The sequence below is a fragment of the Hemitrygon akajei genome, chromosome 23, assembly GCF_048418815.1.
Source record: "Hemitrygon akajei chromosome 23, sHemAka1.3, whole genome shotgun sequence".
Classification (NCBI taxonomy): Eukaryota; Metazoa; Chordata; class Chondrichthyes; order Myliobatiformes; family Dasyatidae; genus Hemitrygon; species Hemitrygon akajei.
The window spans coordinates 40,091,731-40,112,702 of NC_133146.1; the positions used below are offsets into that span (position 1 = coordinate 40,091,731).

At 34.2% G+C, this 20,972-nt stretch overlaps 1 protein-coding gene across 5 annotated transcripts in view; it reads left to right on the forward strand.

Moving 5' to 3' along the window:
- Positions 1-20,972, forward strand: part of ide (insulin-degrading enzyme) — a 115,485-nt gene that overhangs the window by 83,340 nt on the left and 11,173 nt on the right. For 3 of the 5 annotated variants that reach the window (XM_073027484.1, XM_073027481.1, XM_073027480.1), the window contains exons 21-23: positions 6,611-6,883; positions 7,503-7,564; positions 18,132-18,146. In XM_073027484.1, coding sequence (XP_072883585.1) covers positions 6,611-6,883; positions 7,503-7,564; positions 18,132-18,146 — 350 coding nt within the window. The remainder of the gene's footprint in view (positions 1-6,610; positions 6,884-7,502; positions 7,565-18,131; positions 18,147-20,972) is intronic. The other 2 variants (XM_073027483.1, XM_073027482.1) reach the window with 1 other exon arrangement.

A 20,972-nucleotide genomic window follows, 5' to 3' on the forward strand; every position in this document is an offset into this window, starting at 1 on the left:
ATTTAATCCAGTGAAAAAATCTTTATGGGAAAAGGGCTATAAATTTTTATTGAGCTACCCAGCAAAATTGATAATTTTCCTGGATAACAAAGAAAGAAGTTTTTTCGTTGACTGTCGGAAAGCGGAGAAATTTGTACAAGAATTACCTGATGCTCATGAAGAGGAGTAAAGAATTATAGAATTGAAATGGACAAATGATGAAGATTGAAACAAGGTTGGACTTGATGGACATTTATAAGGGAAAAAAATAGTCGAGGAGTATTAATTGGGAGTAGAGACATTAATTATTTTCTTTTTTTTTCTTCATTAATATATTTTCTTTTTTTTTTGTGGGGGAGCTGGAGGAGCTCCTGATCGATGGCTGCGGTTTTCACGTGTACAATCATGGCGATTGCCATGACCTGTAAAATGGGGGGGGGGGGGGTAATGTTGTGTTATTTTTAATCGCGACATTAGTGGGGGGGTATTTTGGTTTTTTTTATATATTAGCTATCTTTCTTCTATTTTTCTTCTTTTTTGCCTGGATGGTTGGGGAGAGACTCATAGCAACATGGAGAATTTTAAAGAGTTCCCAAGGTATTATGAATGATTAATTTAATTAATTTTTTAAGTTTTAATGTTAATGGAATTAATGGACCTGTGAAAAGAAAAAGAGTTTTAACATATATTAAGAAAATGAAAGGAGATATAGCTTTTTTACAAGAAACACATTTAACAGAAACAGAACATAAGAAATTAAAGAGAGATTGGGTTGGAAATGTCATTGCAGCTTCATTTAATTCAAAATCGAGAGGAGTAGCAATTTTGGTTAATAAATCTTTACCAATTAAAATACAAAATGTAATAATTGATTCTGTGGGGAGATATGTGATTATACATTGTCAAATTTTTTCAGAATTATGGACTTTTATGAACATTTATGCACTAAATGAAAATAATGCAAAATTCATACAAGAAGTTTTTTTGAACTTGGCTGACGCACATGATAAAATATTAATAGGTGGAGATTTTAATTTTTGTTTAGATCCAGTTTTGGATAGGTCAACTAAAGTTGTTACAAAATCAAAAGCAACAAAACTAACTTTATCATTAATGGAAGATTTAAACCGGATTGATATATGGAGAAAAATTAATCCAAGAGAAAGAGATTATTCATTTTATTCAAATAGACATAAAACTTACTCAAGGATTAATTTTTTTTTATTATCAAAAAATATTCAAGGTAGAGTGAAAAGTGTGGAATATAAATCAAGAATACTGTCAGATCATTCCCCTTTGATAATGACAATGATAATGATGGATAAGGAGGAATCGATCTATAGATGGAGATTTAATTCAATTTTATTAAAACGTCAAGATTTTTGTGATTTCATGAAAAAACAAATTCAATTTTTTTTGGATACAAATCTACATTCAGTTGAGGATAAAATTGTATTATGGGAAGCGATGAAAGCATATTTAAGGGGTCAGATTATAAGTTATACATCTAAAATTAAGAAGGAATATGCAGCAGAAATAGATCAATTGGAAAAAGATATCATAAAGTTAGAAAAAGAATCTCAAAGATATATGACAGAAGAAAAACGAAGACAACTTGATAATAAAAAACTACAATATAATACACTCCAGACATATCGTACAGAAAAAGTAATTATGAGAACTAAACAGAAATATTACGAATTAGGTGAAAGATCAAATAAAATTCTTGCTTGGCAGTTGAAAACAGAACAGGCTTCTAAAACAATAAATGCAATTAGAACAAGTGTAAATAAGGTTACTTATAAGCCTTTAGAAATTAATGAAACTTTTAAAAAATTTTATACTGAACTATATCAATCAGAATCACAAAATAAGATTGCTGAGATAGATAAATTTTTATCACAAATAACCCTTCCAAAATTAAATTTGGAAGAACAGAAAGGATTAGATATGCCCTTTACATTAAAAGAGGTTGAAGAAGCTTTAGGATCACTTCAGAGTAATAAATCCCCAGGAGAAGATGGTTTTCCTCCTGAATTTTATAAAAAAATTAAAGATTTATTAATTCCTCCTTTTATGGAATTAATATATCAAGTGGAAAGAATGCATAAACTCCCACAATCTTTTTTAACAGCGATCATAACTGTATTGCCAAAAAAAGATAGAGTTCCTTTAAAACCAACATCATATAGGCCTATTTCTTTGTTGAATACAGATTATAAAATACTAGCAAAAATTTTATCTAATAGAATATCTAAATATTTACCAAAATTAATACATATGGACCAAACAGGTTTTATTAAAAACAGACAATCAATGGATAATATAACCCGGTTACTTAGTATAATTCATTTGGCACAAAAAAGAGAGGAGATGAGTGTGGCAGTTGCTTTGGATGCAGAAAAAGCATTTGATAGATTGGAATGGGATTTTTTATTTAAGGTATTGGAAAAATATGAGTTAGGAAAATCTTTTATACAATGGATTAAAACTTTAAATACTAATCCTCAAGCTAAAGTAGTTACAAATGGTAAGATTTCAACACCATTTTGCTTAACGAGGTCAACTAGACAAGGCTGCCCATTATCACCTGCTTTATTTGTATTGGCAATAGAACCATTAGCTGAATTAATTAGAACAGATTCAGATATTGGGGGTTTTAGAGTCGATCAAGAAGAATATAAGATTAATTTATTTGCTGATGATGTTTTGATTTATTTAACAAACCCATTGCAATCTTTGCAAAGATTATCTTTTAGATTGGAAGAATATGGGAAAATATCAGGGTATAAAGTAAATTGGGATAAAAGTGAAATTTTACCCCTTACCAAAGGAAATTATAATCAATGTCAGTTAGTAACTCAATTTCGATGATCAATAAATGGGATAAAATATTTAGGTATTAGAGTTGATAATGATGTAAAAAAATTTATATAAACAAAATTATTTGCCATTATTAAAAAAAATAAAAGAGGATCTTGATAAATGGATGATGTTACCAATAACATTAATAGGTAGAGTTAATGCTGTAAAAATGAATGTATTTCCTAGATTGCAATATTTATTTCAAACTTTACCAATACAATTACCTCAGAAGTTTTTTCAAGAACTAAATAAATATGTAAGGAAATTTCTTTGGAAAGGAAAGATGTCAAGAATATCATTGGAAAAATTGACATGTAAATTTGATTTAGGAGGGTTACAACTTCCAAATTTTAAGAATTATTATAAAGCAAATCAACTTAGATTTATTGCGTCTTTTTTTTTGATGAAGAGAAACCGGCATGGATTAGAATAGAATTAGATAAGATAGGAGAAAACATACCAGAAGATTTTATATATAAATGGGAATCCAAATGGATACGGGAAAAAAAAGAATCTCCTATATTAAGACACTTGATTGATTTATGGAATAAGGTAAATATGGACGATGAGATAAAGAAATCTTTATTAGCAAAAAGAACTTTAATTCAAAATAGGCTTATTCCTTTTACAATGGATAATAAACTTTTACATGATTGGTTCCAAAAGGGGATTAAATATATAGATGATTGTTTTGAAGGAGGTATATTGATGTCGTTTGATCAATTAAAAAATAAATATAAAATATCAAATAACACTCTTTTCTGTTATTTTCAATTAAAAGCTTATTTACGAGAAAAGCTGGTCATACAATGTTGATACCAAAACCTAGTGAAATAGAAATATTAATTCAGAAGGGAAAAATTAAAAAATTTACATCTTGTATGTATAATTTGATTCAAAAACAGACAATTAAATCAGGAATTCATAAATCAAGACAAAAATGGGAATCTGATTTGAATGTTAAAATTGATGGAAAAAACTGGTCAAGATTATGTTCTGATAGTATGAGAAATTACAATAAATGTTTGACTTAGATTAATACAATATAATTTTTTACATCAATTATATATAACACCACAGAAAATAAATAGATTAAATTCAAATATGCCTGACCAATGTTTTTGATGTAATCAAGAAATTGGTACTTTTTTACATTCTACTTGGTCTTGTTTTAAAATTCAACCATTTTGGATAAATTTAAGACTTTTATTGGAACAAATTACTGGAGTACAACTCCCACATAGTCCACTATTATTTTTATTAGGAGATATTGAAGGGACAGTACCGAAACTTAAACTGAATAAGTATCAGAAAAAATTTATAAAAATTGCACTGGCAGTAGCCAAAAAAGTTATCGCAGTTAATTGGAAATCTGATTTATATTTAACTATGGATCGTTGGAATAATGAAATACATAGTTGTATTCCACTTGAAAAAATTACGTACAATCTTAAGAAATGAATATGATATATTTTTGAAAATATGGTTCCCATACTTACAAAAGATAGGATTAAATACATAGGTCCTTTGAAGATAAAATTATAAAGTAATGGGGGAAAGTAAAAATAAATATTAAAATTATTTTGAACTCCATGGAGCATGTGGGGATCCTCCGATATCCAGGCACTCTTTCTCTTCTTTCCTTTTTTTTTCTTTCTTTAGATAAGAGTTAAGGGGGGGGGAGGGTTAAGGGGAGGGGGGAGGGTTAATAATATTTTTCTTACTATTTTATATCACATTTATTCTTTGTAATTTCAAAAAAATTAATAAATAAATAAATAGATTTTTAAAAGCGATATATCAGCATTCAGTAAACCACGTCAGGGCTCTTCCAAAGTGTGATCAAGGCTTTGATACTTTGTGGATTGAAGGGTACATGAGGAAATAGTGGTGCATGCCACAGATGTATTCCTCTAGATGATAAGTTTCTATAAATTTCTCCCTGTACCCTTTATTATAACTTGCAGGCAAATTCCCTATTTACTCTTTTTTAAAAATATGCATCTATTTTGTTTCAACTTTTCCAATTCATTTGACAGTCACCAGTGGCATTCACGAACTTTTAATTATCAATGTTGTACTGTAACTAAAAACTCTTAATAATTTCAGTATCTCAGAAATTCTGTCAGACTTCCAAGTAGTTCTTTCCAAGTGTTGTAAACCCGAAGTGTGTGGATCCTGTCCATCCATAGGAATACCAACGTTAACACAGTCCCTCATCTTCATTTACCAAGCACGATGCTAATATTTTAAATGGTAATCTTAAGTACCACAATGCAATGCAGATGAAAGCTAGCACTTGGTGCTACCAATAAATTTGTTACAGTTTCACAGAAAGGTTTTGTGTGAGGTGTCCATTGTTGAGAAGGCAAAGAGTTATCATCCATACTTAATTGTCCTTGAAAAGACATTGGGTTGCCATCTGGAGCTATTGCCATGTCTGTTTCCACACTACTCCATGTAGGAATTGTACTAGTAATGGGATTTGGAGAGGAATTTACACAAGATACTACTCCTATTCATATGCTGCCCCTGTTTCAATTGAATTTGGAAGGTGCAGACAATGATTCTGTGAAATTTTTCCATATTTCAGTGCTTCAAGGAGGGGTTGTAATATCAATTAATGGCATACCTTTATCCTGTCTGAAGTCAAGTTACTTCAGTGTAATTGCAGCTGTAGTCATCCATGAAAGTAGATGGTATTCTGTCCCAACACATACGTTGTAGATTATACGTTGTATCACAAGTGGGAGCAGGAAGTTGAAAAAGTAGGGAGAAAAGGCAGAATGCATTTTTGAAAAAAAGTGGGAAACACTTGGACAGACTGTACAAGCAGACAAACAGGGAAATAGTAGCCAATATGGGAGAAGAGTGATGTTATCCAATTTTGATCCAAGAAGCAATGACACAAAATCAGGAGCAAAATACTTGTCCAGGAAGAGAAATCATCAAAACCTATGAGGCAAGTATATAAAATAATCATGTACAAAAGCAATAAATAATGGAACATTGAAATATTGGTTTGGTTCCTCTGTTCAGATCCATTGAGTGTTGGGCTAACCACAATTTGACTAAAATGCTCAGTATTCGGCACTGCACCTGAGCAAGAAAATACTGATCTTAGTCAAACTGCAGTATAAATTTGCCAGCATGCTGCCAGGTTTCAGCGCACTGCATTTTGAAGACAAGTTGCATAAAGCTGATTTGCGTTCAGTTGAGTTTAGAAGACTAAGAAGTGATTTTCAAACTTGTCAGATTAAAGTGGTGGTAAGACTTTGACAGGGTAGTGAAAATACTTGCTGTGGACAACTTATGAGTAATATCAGAATTATTTGTTTTAGTTATAGTGTGTAGTAGTCACCTGAAACACTGCCAAAATGCTGTAAATGTAAGGTCAATTGAAATTTTCAAGATGGGTTGAAGCTTGAGTAAGAATTAAGGAGTGATTCAGCTAGTTTATTAGGATAATTAGGACTGAGGGACTGAATGGCCAGCTATTATTCCCTTTGTAATCCAGTTCAAAACACACTTTGCAGCTACATCTAGATTGTGCTCTCTGGGAACAAATATTTAAATTTACAAATGCAACTACATTGGACTGTTTCAGCAATTCTGCTGATAATGCAAAAAGCTTTACAGTTGTGCAACCTACGGTGTTAATCTGTGCAAGTTTCTACATTATATAAACAGTAACTAATTGCAATTAGATTCATACAAATTATTTTTACAATGATTCTAACTTGAATTTATCTTTCCTTTGTGGCAGGTTATATTGTGTTCAGTGGTCCTCGACGAGCAAATGGTGTTCAAGGTCTGCGTTTTATCATCCAATCGGAAAAACCTCCTAGCTACCTGGAAAGTAGAGTTGAGGCTTTTCTAAAGACTATGGAAAAACATATTGAGGAGATGACAGAGGAAGCTTTTCAGAAACACGTTCAGGCTCTGGCTATAAGGCGTCTTGATAAACCAAAGAAACTCTCAGCTGAGTGCGCTAAGCACTGGAGTGAAATAATTTCACAACAATATAACTTTGACCGAGGTATTATAAAATAAATATTGCTAAAGCCATTGCTAGAAGTAAAATATATGGTTTATAGGACTCAAACAATTACAGAATATAAAACTGGTTTTCACAAATAGGAGCAGCAAACACAAAATGCTGGAGGAACTCAGCAGGCCAGGCAGCACTGTTGATGTTTCAGTGCACAAATAGGAGGTCACTGTAGTTATTTGTTTAAATGTTGGATTGGGGTTGCAATTTATTTCCCATTTCTTCCCTGTTGCCAAGGGGGAAGGGAGATATCCTTTCCCTTCAAGTCCTTGGTAATAATTTGTAATTGGCCAACAGCAAATAAATGTGTTAGGATGTCACTAGCACAGGTTTGTTCTGATTTGGTGATAGTGATGCTCTTTTTGGGGGATGGGGAAAAGTGATAGTTAACAGTATTGGGAAGATGTTGGAGCAAATTGTAATAATACTGCCGATACACAGCTGTTGCTGAATTCATACAAACTTGAGCCATGATTCCACCAGTTGACTTCTCAGTTCTGGATTACAGCTCTGTGGCTGTACTTGTTTTTTGTAAAAAAGCATATTTAAACTAACTTAGATTAGAATGAGAATCCTATAATAAAGTATACTTGTAATATGATTCCAGATAATATTGAAGTAGCACATCTGAAGACGCTGACTAAAGAGGACATAATAAATTTCTGCAAGGTAAGGTGCCATTCTTTTCTCACCACATAATAGCAGAAATTTGAGGAATTGTACATTTTGCTTTTCTCACAGGTCACATGAAATTTGTCTTGTGTCCACTGAATTACAAGGTCCATTTGAAGTTCTTTTTTAACAGCTGTGCAGATGTTGGCATCTACATCTTCTGTAAAAAGCCCTCATCGACCTTGGATGTTTGTTGACTTTGCCTGTGATAGCTGGTATCTTTGTTCAAAAAGTAATCACACAAATAGTACACCAAGCTATAAATATGGATGTATAATTTTGTTTCTTTTCTTAGTCATAGAGTCGTAGTGCACTACAGCACAGAAGTAGGCCTTTCAAGCCACCTAGTCCATGCCAGGCTGTTATCCTGCTTAGTCCCATTAACTTGCACTTGGACCATAGCTCTCCTTAACCCTCTCCATGTACTAATTGTTGCAATTGAACCTATATCCACCACTTCTGCTGGCAGTTTGTTCCACCCTCTGAGTGAAGAAGTTCTCCTCAGGTTCCCCTCAACTATTTTTACCTGTGATCCTGAACCTGTACCTTTGTTCTAGTTGCACCTGACCTCAGTGGAAAAAAGCCTGCCTGCATTTACCTGTCTATACCCCTCATAATTTTGCATACTTGTATCAAATCTCCGCTCATTCTCCTGCATTCCAGGGAATAAAGTCCTAACCTATTCATCCTTTATCTATAACTCAGGTCCTCGAGTCTCAGCAACATCCTTGTAACTTTTCTCTGTATACTTTCAATCTTATTGATAATTTTCCTGTAAGTAGGTGACTAGAACTGCACACAATACTCCAAATTTGGCCTCACCAGCGATTTATACAACTTCAACATAACATCATAACTCCTATGCTCACTCTGATTTACAAAAGTCAATATGCCAAAAGCTCTCTATGACCCTATCTACCTGTTAGCCACATTCAAGGAGTTATGGATTTGTATTCCTAGATCTCTCTATTCTACCACACTCCTCAATGTCCCACCATTTACTGTGTAAATCCTGTTTGTCCTCCCAAAGTGCAGCATCTCATTTGGTATGCATTAAATTCCATCTGCCATTTTTCTAGGTGGTCCAGGATCCCGCTGCAAGCTTTGATAGCCTTGTTCATTGCACCTGCAGCCATGGTGTCATCTGCAGATTTGGTGATCCAGTTTACCACATTAGCATCCAGATCATTGATATAGACAACAATGGACTTAGCTCTATGCCTGCAGTAAACCACTAGTTTCAGGCCTCCTGTCAGAGAGGCCGCTGTCTCGTTTCTCCCATGAAACCAGTGTCGAATCTGATTTACTGTTTTATCCTGAATGCCAAGCGGCTGAACCTTCTTGACCGGCCTACCATTCAGGACTTTTTCAAAGGCAAAGTCCATGTAGGCAGCACCCACTGTCTTTTTTGCTTCATCAAGTTTCCTGGTAACCACCTCGAAAAACTCCTCAGTCTTTTTTTCAGCATGAAAGCTTAAAAAGATGAAGATATTATATATTATAAATATTGTTCATATTTATTCCTAATGCAATAATTGGGCAAAAAGGTTGGCATAGCCACAGGACAGCACAGTGGCGCAACTAGTACAGCCACAACTTTGCAACCCCAGATGCTTAGGTTCAATCCTGACCTTGGATGCTCCCTGGTCAGACTTCGCATGAATTCCATGTGACTGCATGGGTTTTCGCCAGATACTCCTTCCACATCCTAAAGGTTGGTAGGTTAATTGGGCACTGCAATTTTCCCCTTGTATATAGGCATGTTGCAGAATCTGGGAAGAATTAAATGAAAATTAAAAAAATAAGATTGATATAAAGATCAGTGTAAATGGTGAAGGTCAATTTGGACTCAGTTGGCGAAAGAGCCTGTTTCCTGGCTGTAAGCTATAACTATGCATTCCTTGAAAGGTAATCTGATAATAAGATAAGCAAGGTAATAGAAATATTTGAGACTTGTTAAGCTAAAAGCAAATTACTTCAGATGCTAGAATTCTGAAATAACAGCAAAAGATGTTGTAAATACTTGGGAGATGAGACAGAGGTTCTGTAAAGAGCCAATGGTTTCTTATCAGAACAAGGAAAATTGATAGAATTAGTTTTAGAGTTGCACAGTGAAGGAGGTAGGTGAAGAGAGCAAAAGAGTGCGATAGCAATTAAACGCAAATTGTTTGCTATTAAAATTGGTACATCAACTTTAAAAGTAGGTTGCTTCTTCCCAGTAATGTTTTGAATTTATAGACCATATCTTGAGGTGTAAAGGGAATAATTTTAGTTCAGAGAGCACAATCTATACAAAATCTCAGATGATTATTTATGAAAAATGTATTTATTTCATATTTTCCCAATGCATAGACAGTTTTTGTGAAGAATCATCCTCGAATCCAATCTGGCAACAGGAAGCAATGTCAATTCTTGCATAAGACAGTACCTATGGAGATTTTTGCAATAGTAAAAACATTGCATAAAACATTTTTTTTGCTCAGTGTATTTTCTTTTTAGCTTCAAATTTACTCAAACTATTTTCTCCAGTGCTTCCAGACTATAGTAATTTACTGAAAGATATTAAAGGCATCATTCTCATTAACTTTTTTCTTTCCCAGTATTTCACGTACAGCAGGAACTTGATGTCCATTTTCTCTCCCCATCCAGCACATCTGTGTTACTGCTATGCCTCATCACCACTCTTCATATCTTACAAATCCCCTTTCAGCATTATCCAATCATTCTGTCCCATTTTCATTCTCTAACCTCACGTGTGTAGGTTCCTTTTATTTCCACTATAAATCTGCAGTTTGAAATCACTTTTGAATGGCCAGAGCTTTGAAAGAAAAAGATAAATACCCTGTTGAACTACATTTTCAATTGTAATTGTAACTGGGTTGTAATAATACTAACTTAATATATTGAATTGCCTCAAATCAATGATCTGTTGATTATTTTGTCTCATTGTGAAGAAAACTGCAAGGGGTCCATTTTACATTTTAAAACGTTACTCCAAGTGAAACCTCTATATATAGGTTACCCTATACCAATTTGGAGTTTTCAAAAATAAACTCTGATTTCATTTCATAATTGTGCTTGGTGTGATTGAAAGACCTTCGTAACATAAAATGTGAACCATTTGTAATGTTTCAAGTGGTGAATTAAATCTGCCATTTAAAATCATGTCTGTATTAAAGTTCAAAGTTCAACTGTAACACCTGATATTTAGTAATTCCCAGTTCAAAAAAAGCCTCAGCAATTATTAATTCAGGAAGTAACCTTTGGAGTGTATTTTTGATATCTAAGCTAGATATAGTTATCATGTAATTTTTTGTACATTGTGCAGCGCAGCAGTATTTTGCCCAAACGATATAATCGTTTCCAATTTATTCCTAGCAGGAAATAGTTTAATATGTATTCAGTATTCATATGCAAATGTAACATATTGCACATTAAAGAAAGATGAAAATATAAATGTGATTCAAGCCGTTACCTAGCAACAGCAAGGATCCTTGATGCAAATTGTTCTAATATACATGTTCACATGGAGCTCATTATCCCCAGTGAGAAATAAGATTGTCCTTGAATGTAATTGTTTGCCTGTGTCATCAATGAGTAGTATCAAATTGTTTTGGTCACTTATTTTGAAGGCTTTAGATTCCACAGTATCTTGCAGAAAATGCATGTAGACTGAGTAATTGTAATTCTGATTCTGGGAGTGTTATTGTTCTTTTAATTCATGTACCATATTTTCATTCTAAATGCAGCATCCAAATGTGATTCATCTCCAATCCAGAGATAATGCTGCTGTTTGGTAGAACACTGCAGAAACCCACCCATACAGCTGTTTTGCTTTGGGCATTGACCAGAATTATAGAAGAAATACAAACTTAATGCTTGCTTTTTAGAGATTCATGGCACAGCTCTGGCATAGTTTAGTAGTTCACATGCATCCTTAGTGATCTTTGCCAGATCTCCTCACTGCAGCATAACTGCTGCCATAAGCAAGGTTTCAGAATCTGGTGTTTGCCACATTCACGGTAGTTATCATTTCAAATCTCGGCCAATGTTCCCTGTAATTTTTTTTTTTACAGCTACATAGACCAACCATTGCTCTGAGCTGGAAATTTTTACACTGCCTGAAAACTGCAAAGCACTTTAATAAGACGTTATATGAAAGGAAATTCCAGCTACACAGCAGCAAACGCTATGTGCATGGGAGCACTTCAATTACTGTGCAGCCATGCACCTGCGCATGGGAACAGTGATCTTGGCTTTCACAGAAGGCCTATAGACTTTTTTAAATTATTGCCAGCTTCATTTAGTTGAAGGCACCCAAAGCTAAGGCATTTTTTAAATAATTTGAGGAAATTACAATGAAAAGGTGCTGATGGATTCGTACATAGTCGATTCTGCAAGGACAATTCACACAATAATAGAAATCTGAAATGAAAACAAGAATTCTGGAAATGGCCAGGCAAGGGAACATTTGTTGAAACTTTTCCGAATGATGACCTTTGATCAGAAATGGGATAACGTATGTATGTTTTAAGAGAGGGGAAAGGGGTGGAGAAAATTTAGGAAATATCTATGATGCAGAAACCACAGCAGATATGGCACAAAAAATGGAGAAGTAATTCACCTGATTAACAAAAGAAGTAAGATTGAGATAAAGTAACTGAAAAGCAGATTAAGAACAGCGTAGGTTTCAGCAAAGGATAATAAAATTGAAAAGTAGCGTAGAAGAAGAAAAAGAAGACATACAGGAGTGAAATATGTCAATTAGTGGAGTGGTGCCGCCGCAACAACCTGGCACTCAACGTCAGTAAGACGAAAGAGCTGATTGTGGACTTCAGGAAGGGGAAGACAAAGGAACTCATCCTTATTGAGGGATCAGAAGTAGAGAGAGTGAGCACTTTTCAAGTTCCTGGATGTCAAGATCTCTAAGGGTCTAACCTGGTCCCAACATATCCATGTAGTTATAAAGAAAGGAAGACAGTGGCAATACTTCATTAGGAGTTTGAAGAGATTTAGCATGTCAACAAATACATTCAAACACTTCTATAGATGTACGGTGGAGAGCATTCTGACAGGCTGCATCACTGTCTGGTATGGAGGGGCTACGGCACAGGACCGGAAGAAGCTGCAGAGGGTTGTAAATCTAGTCAGCTCCATCTTGGGTATTAGCCTACAAAGTACCCAGGACATCTTCAGGGAGCAATGTCTCAGAAAAGCAGCGTCCATAATTAAGGACCTCCAGCACCCAGGGCATGCCCTTTTCTTACTGTTACCATCAGGCAGGGGATACAGAAGCCTGAAGGCACACAATCAGCGATTCAGGAACAGCTTCTTCCCCTCTACCATCCGATTCATAAATGGTCATCAAACCCTTGGACACTACCTCACTTTTTAAAATACATAGTATTTCTGTTTTTTGTGTGTTTTTTAATCTATTCAATATACATATATTGTTATTGATTTACTTATTTATTATTTTTATTTTATTTTTCTCTTTTATATTATGTGTTGCATTGAACTGCTGCTGCTAAATTAACAAATTTCACATCACATGCAGGTGATAATAAACCTGATTCTGAAACTTAACCATAAAAATGGACATAAAAGCTTTTAGAAATAGGTGAAAAAAAGAATACTGGATCAAAGACTAGACTTATACAGGACCTTTGTGAGACTAATGGAGTACACAAGTTCACCAGACTTGGTGGAATTGTCTCATGAAGAATAATAGAGGATCTAATTGAAACTTGAAAAATCTCCAGAAGGAAGATTCACAGTCTTCAGGTGTGCAGCAGGACAATTAGGACTCAGATGAGAAGCAATTTCATAACTCAGAGTGAATCTGGAATTAGCTGCTGCAGAAGGCTGTAGAGGAAATGGATGTTTTTATATATGTAAAAGGCATAAAGGGGTAAGGGGAAAATTTGGAAATATGATACTGAAAGAGATGATCAACCAGGATCATATTGTATGGTAGAGCAAGTTCGAATGTCTGAATGCCTCCTACAACTCATTATTTCATTTTCTCAATATCAGAATCAGGTTTATTATCACTGATTTAAGTTGTAAAATTTGTTGTTTTGCAGCAGCAGTACAGTGTAAGACATAGACATTACTAATTTACTAAATAAATAGTGCGAAAGGTAAGTATCAAGGTGGTGTTCATGGTATTTTTGGACTATTCAGAAATCTGATTGCGTAGAGTATTGAATATGCATCTTCAGGCTCCTATATCTTATCCCTGATGTAGAAATGTGAAGTGGGCATGAGGATCCTTAAGGATGGATGCTGCCTTCTTGAAGCACCACCTTTTGAAGATATCCTTGAAGGTGTCTTTATCTTTCCAAATCTACTGTACACTTTTGTCCCCAAGTTGTAAATGTGTTTTACTCCTTTCATTGTTATTAAGATATTCTTTTCTTGCTTCCTTTTATCACACTGAATGCTGTGCGCTCTCAGTATTTTAAAGCACTGCCTACCGCATTTGATTCTATTTGTCAGGATAGTGGTGTCTTCCTGATTTTAAATGAAATTTGTTAGAGGAAACAACTTCCTTTTACATGTACTGATGCCAGCCCATCTTTCACCCCCTCCCAGGAATTGAGATCTCTACCTCCCACTGAATTAGCTATAAAATTAGTGTTATGATGTCCCTATGCCAATCCTTGCTTGACTTAAGTACCAATATGACAGTTTTCTGTATTATTCTTGTAATTTCAACACCATATTTTCAAACACACTTGGCAGAACCTTATTCATGGATATAAGGTCCTGTATGAAAATTGGTAACTTTATCCTTGCCCTCCAACTTCAAAGACTCCAACTTTGACAATCTTGTTGTTTCCAGGTCCCAGCTGCAGCTAACATAATTTCCATAGGTGCAGTTAGTCTATTCAGCCCATTGAGTCTGTTCCACTATTTTATTATGGCTGATTTATTATCCTTCTCAACTCCATTCTCCTGCCTTCTCCCCATAACCTTTGATGTCCTGACTAATCAAGAATCTATCAACCTCCACTTTAAATATACCCTATATCTTCCTCTCCACAGCCATATCTGGCACTGAGTTTCACAGGTACACCACACTCTGGCTCAATAAATGCCACACCTTTTTTTTTAAATGGATGCTCTCTATTCCATGGATTCCCAACCTGGGTCCAAGGACTCTTTGCATAATGGTGAGGGCACATGAATTTAAAAATGTTGGGAACCCTTGCTCTATTCTGATGCTGACGTCTCTGGTCCCAAACTCCCCAGCTATAGGAAACATCCTCTCCACATGCACTCTATCAAGGCCTTTCAATATTGGATAGGTTTTAATGAGATCCCACTTATTCTTCTAAGCACTTCTAAGCGGGTACATCCCCTATGTTAACCTTTTCATTCCCGGATTAATTCTTATGAACCTCCTCTGGTCCCTCACCAATGACAACACACAATACTCCAACTGTGGTCTGGTCCTTGTAAATCCTAAGTATTACATCCTTGCTCTTATATTTTACTTCTCTTGAAATGAATGCTTTCTTTTTCTTTTTACAATATTTTTATTCAAAAGAAAAAAAAAGATTTACAGAGTGCAACGCATAGATACATCTCAACATAACTTGTGTACATTCATATATTGTAATAAAATTGATCGAAATGTTATAGCATAACACATAAAGGTATACCACTCTGTAATCAAAAATTTAAAGATAGGTCATACATCATAAAAGAAATTTTTTTATATATAAAAAAAGTCAACCCCCTACCAACTACCAAAGAAAAAAGCTGATGGATGACAATGGATAATTAGAAAAAAAAACATATTCACTTAAGAAGAGAAGATAAAAATATACATAAAAGTCTGTGCACTGTTAAACTTTATAAATTGGAAAAGTAATTTAGGAAAGGTCCCCAAATGTCATAAAAAGATTGTTTCGAATTTAAGACTGAGCAGCGGATCTTTTCTAAATTTAAATACGACATAATATCACGTAGCCATTGAAGATGTGTAGGAGGGGTAGACTCCTTCCATTTAAGCAAGATTGCTCTTCTTGCTAAAAGAGAGGTAAAAACTAAAACCTGTAGGTTAGGAGTATTTAAAGTTTTATCTTCATTTGCAATAATACCAAACAAGGCAGTAAGGGGATTTGGGTCAAATTGGACCCTAAAAAGTTGAGAGAAGGTATGAAATACTTCCCGCCAAAACTTTTCAATTGTAGGGCAAAACCAAAACATATGAATTAAAGAGGCATCAGCAGAGTTGCATTTATTACAAAGTGGAGAAACATTCGGGTAAAAACTGGAGAGCTTCTGTTTAGAAATGTAAACTCTATGGACCACTTTAAATTGTAGAAGAGAATGACGAGCACAGAAAGATGATTTATTAACCCGTTTAAGAATTTTATTCCATCTATCATCAGAAATCTGACAATTTAGGTCATCCTCCCAAGCTTTTTTTATTTTATCTAAAAAGTCTTGTTTGGAATCAATCAACAAGTTATAGATACCGGTAATAGAACCATTAACAAAAGGTTTTAAATTTAAAAGATCGTCCAGTAAATTTTTATCAGGACCTATAGGAAAAGTAGCTAATTGGAAACGTAGAAAATCTCTAATTTGAAGGTATCTGTAAAAATGTGATTTTGGGAGTGCAAATTTATTTGACAATTGGTCAAATGAAGCAAGAGATCCTGAGATAAACAGGTCCCAAAAACACTTAATACCTAATTCATCCCAATCTTTAAAGACTTTATCAGTCATGGAAGGGATAAAAAAAAATTAAGGAGAATGGGAGATGACAATGAAAAATTCGCTATACCAAAAAATTTTCTAAATTGCGACCAGATCCTTAAAGTTTGCTTAACAATTATGTTATCTGTTGTTTTATTTGCTGAAAAAGAAGAGTATGATCCAAGAAGAGAGACAATGGAGGAATTTTTTACAGAATTAACTTCTAAGAGACCCATGATGGGCAATCTTTACGATAAATATAATAGGACCAGAAAGTAATATTCCTTATATTGGCAGCCCAATAGTAAAACCTAAAATTGGGTAGGGCTAGTCCACCCATCTCTTTATTTCTTTGTAAGTAAACTTTACTTAAACGAGCTTGTTTATTATTCCAAATATAAGAGGTTAAAATTTGAATCAAAAGAATCAAAGTACGTCTTAGGAATAAAAATAGGTAAGGCCTGAAAAAGATATAAAAATTTAGGAAGAATCTTCATTTTAATCGAATTAATTCGGCCAATTAGGGATAAAGAAAGAGGGGACCATTTAGAAAGCGTCTTTTTCACATAATTCAATAAGGTGTTTAAGTTTTCTTTGAATAAATTCTTGAAGTTTTTAGTAATTGTTACACCTAAATATGTAAATTGACTTGTAACAACTTTGAACGGAAATTTGGCATTTGATGACATTAGGTCATTTAAAGGAAATAGCTCACTTTTATGTAGGTTCAGCTTATATCCTGAAAAAGAACTAAACTGGGAGATTAAAGAAAGAACCAAAGGTAAAGAAGTTTCAGTGTTAGAGATGAAAAGTAAAATATTATCAGCTTATAATGAAATTTTATGAGACATACCTTCCCTTAGTGTACCAGAAATGTCCTTAGCTTCTCGAAGTGCTATTGCTAAGGGTTCTATAGCTAAAGCAAAAAGTAAAGGACTAAGAGGACATCCTTGTCTAGTTCCCCGCTGTAATTTAAAGGGCTTAGAAATTTGGGAGTTAATAATAACCTGAGCGGTAGGAGACAAGTAGATTAATTTAACTGAAAGACTAAAATTAGGCCCAAAATTAAACTTTTCTAAGGTCTTAAAAAGATAATTCCACTCAATCCTATCAAAGGCTTTTTCTGCATCTAAGGATAATATACACTGTGATATTTTTTTGGATGGTGTATATATCACATTCAATAACCGACGTATATTAAAATGTGAGTAACGATTTTTAATAAATCCTGTCTGGTCAAGTGATATAATAGATGGTAGAATATTTTCAAGTCTTCGAGCTAAGATTTTAGCTAAAATTTTTGCATCAACATTTAATAAAGAAATCAGTCTGTATGAAGAACATTCAGCTGGATTTTTATTTTTTTAAGAATAAGAGAAATAAAAGCTTCATAAAAAGATTGAGGGAGTTTACCTGATTTAAAGGACTCTGATAAAACAGACGATAAATAAGGTGTAAGTAACGTAGTGAAAGTTTTATAAAACTCCCCAGGAAAGCCATCAGGTCCTGGGGTCTTACCAGAATGTAAAGCACGTATAGCCTCAGCCACTTCTTCATTGGAAATAGGCTGATCTAACTGTGTTAGACTATCAGCAGACAATGTAGGAATGTTGATATTACTAAAAAAAGCATTCATATAGGTATCATCTGAAGAGGAGTCAGACTGATACAACTTAAGGTAAAAGTCTTTAAATACGTTGTTAATTTCAGAATGGTCGGATGTCTTAGTTCCATTAACTTTAAAAATTTCTGTGATTTGACGATTAACTGTAAAAGATTTTAAGCGATTGGCTAATAAGCTACCAGTTCTATCCCCGTGAATGTAAAATTGAGTTTTATCTCTCAACAGCTGTCGTTCAATTGGGTAAGTCAGCAGAAGATTATACTTGGATTGGATTTCAATACGCTTATTATATATACTTGGATCTAGAGATAGGGCATACTTTCAATCAAGATCTTTTAATATCGCTGCTAGGTCAAACCTTTCTTTGTCAGCTTTTTTCTTTATATAGGTAGAGCAAGAGATAATTTCTCCACGAATATATGCTTTAAAAGTATCCCAGACTATATTACCAGCAGTATCTCCTTTTAAAATTTTCTTTAAAGAAAAAAGTAATATGGTTTTCCAAAAACTTTAGAAAATTTTTATCAGATAACAATGATAAGTTAAAACGCCAACTTCTATTTGGTACAGAGTAAACAGGTAACCTTAAAGCCAGAAGCACAGGTGCATGATCAGACAAAGCAATCTCCTTATAATCACAGGATCGTACCAGTAGAAGCAAGTTTCTATCTATAAAAAAAAAATCAATCCGAGAGTACATATGATGAACCTGAGAGAAATATGAATATTCCTTTTCTTGGGGGTCACACGTCAAGAATAAACGCCACACGTCAAGAATACCACATTAAGATAAAAAAGATTTAAAAAGTAAGACTGATTTATTAGTGACGGGTTTTTACTTGAAGAGCGGTCTAATATAGGATCAAGCCAAAAATTAAAATCTCCACCCATCACTAAGGAATACTGATTCAAATCAGGCAGAAAAGAGAAAAGACGTTTAAAGAACAAGGAGTCATCTGTATTTGGAGCGTATACATTTGCAAATATGATTAGTTTATTCCCAAAACTACCCAAAACAATAACAAAGCGCCCATTTGTATCAGAAATTACATTATGTTGAATAAAGGATAAATTCTGATCAAACAGGCTAGAGACGCCTCTCGATCTAGATTGAGAGGGTGAGTGAAAATGTATACCCTTCCATCCTTTGAAAGAACATAAAATATCATCTTTACGAATATAGGTTTCTTGGAGAAAGATTATATGAGTTTTAAGTTTCCAGATATAAGAGAAAATCTTACTTTGTTTAACGGTTATTTAGACCTTTCACATTAAAACTGAGTATATTAATAAAAGAATCCATCAAGTATCCTTTAGTAATATATAAAAGGTAATCACAGACATGTAGATAGTGAATAAGTAAAACAGTAAAAACATCCAATCAGCATTATAGAAGAACCCATTTCCCCCCTCCCTCCCCCCAAAGAGAGAAATCAGCCAAGGGAGGCTGAAGACTAATTCTAACATTCCCAACCCAAAACTCCGGTGGCTCCAGAAAATATATATGTATAGCTGCGCTGAATAAACGATTGTAAATATATATATATACACAAAAAAAAATCAAAGTAAATAAGTTTGCTAATTATGATTTTTAAAAACCATGGGAAAATATAAGTATTAGTCTCGGTAAAAAAGGAAAGACAGATAAGGAAAATCAAATATGGAAAATCAATAAGTAAAACAACATATACTCGCGGGTGCAAAAAAAGAGTAAAGAAACAAATAGAAGATAATTAAAAAGGGAAGCGGTTTAGATAGCTTCCTACATAACACTGAGAGAATATAACGTATTGTTTAAAAAGAGCTGCGAAAAACAGCAAAAGAGAAAATGGATGCAGTCTGCCTGCATAGTTTGAAAGATAACAAGGCACCAGTTACTTAGTCAAACAAATGATTAAGACTTCGTAAAACCAAGAAACCTTGTTATCAACAAAACGCCAATTACTTGATTGAACACCTGAAATTAAAACATTTAACATAAAACAACTCAAAGTTGAATTTAAGGATGGAGACTTTGTAAAAGTTTCTTAGCTTCTTCAGGCTTCGTAAACCAAGAAACCATATTATCAGAAGTAGTAACCTTGAGTTTACACGGATCTCTGAGAGAAAGGCAACAGCCAAGCTTAAAAAGATCAGACATGACCCTTTAAAAGCCTGTCTAGCTCTTAGAACTTCCGGTGGATAATCTTGAACGATCCGAAACTGTTGATCACGAAATTGTAATATACATTTCTTCCTTGATTCACGAAGGATCTGTTCTTTAATCTGATAGTCATAAAAGCAAATGATAATAGAGCGAGGTTTGGCAGGATCCCAATTAGGCGAGGTAACTCAGTGAACGCGCTCAAATTTTGGTAGTTCTGATAATATATCAGGGAATAAATCTTTCAGCATTTGAGCACAAAAATCGATAGGTTGATTACCCTCCAGTTTTTCAGGAAGTCCAAGAATTCTGATATTGTACCTTCGGTTCCTGGTCTCCAAATCTGTAAGTTTCTTCAGTAATGCGATGTATTTTTAAAGTTGTTCCTTAGAAATTCTCTTGAAACCTTCAATATCCTTCTGCAACACCAGCAGAGATTCTTCGTGTAGCTTAATACGAATTTTGTGGTCATTCACAGTCTGCTGTATACTTCCAAGTTTCCGATTAAGCGTTTTCAGTTCAGATTTAACCAGGTCAAAGGAATTCTGTACAAATCAAACTTGGATTCCAAGTCATCCAGTTTATCCAATTTTTCGAGCTTCTCTGACATTTGTTGAATCATTTCAGTCAAAGTCTCTAAAGTAGTCTCTTTTTTTGACAACTTTCTACTCATGGTGCTGTCACCGAGATAGGTTTAAACAGCAAAGTAAGCAAATAATTTCGGAGCACGTAGCTAGTGCAACCTACTCCATTACAGCCACCGGAAGTCTCCCCATGAATGCTAACAGTGCTATTCCCTTCCTTACCACTGACTCAATCTGCAAGTTAACCTTTAGGAAATTCTGCACAAGGACCCCCAAGTCCCTTTGTACTTCTGTGTTTTTTAAAAAAATTTCACCCCATTTAGAAAAACAGTCTCCACC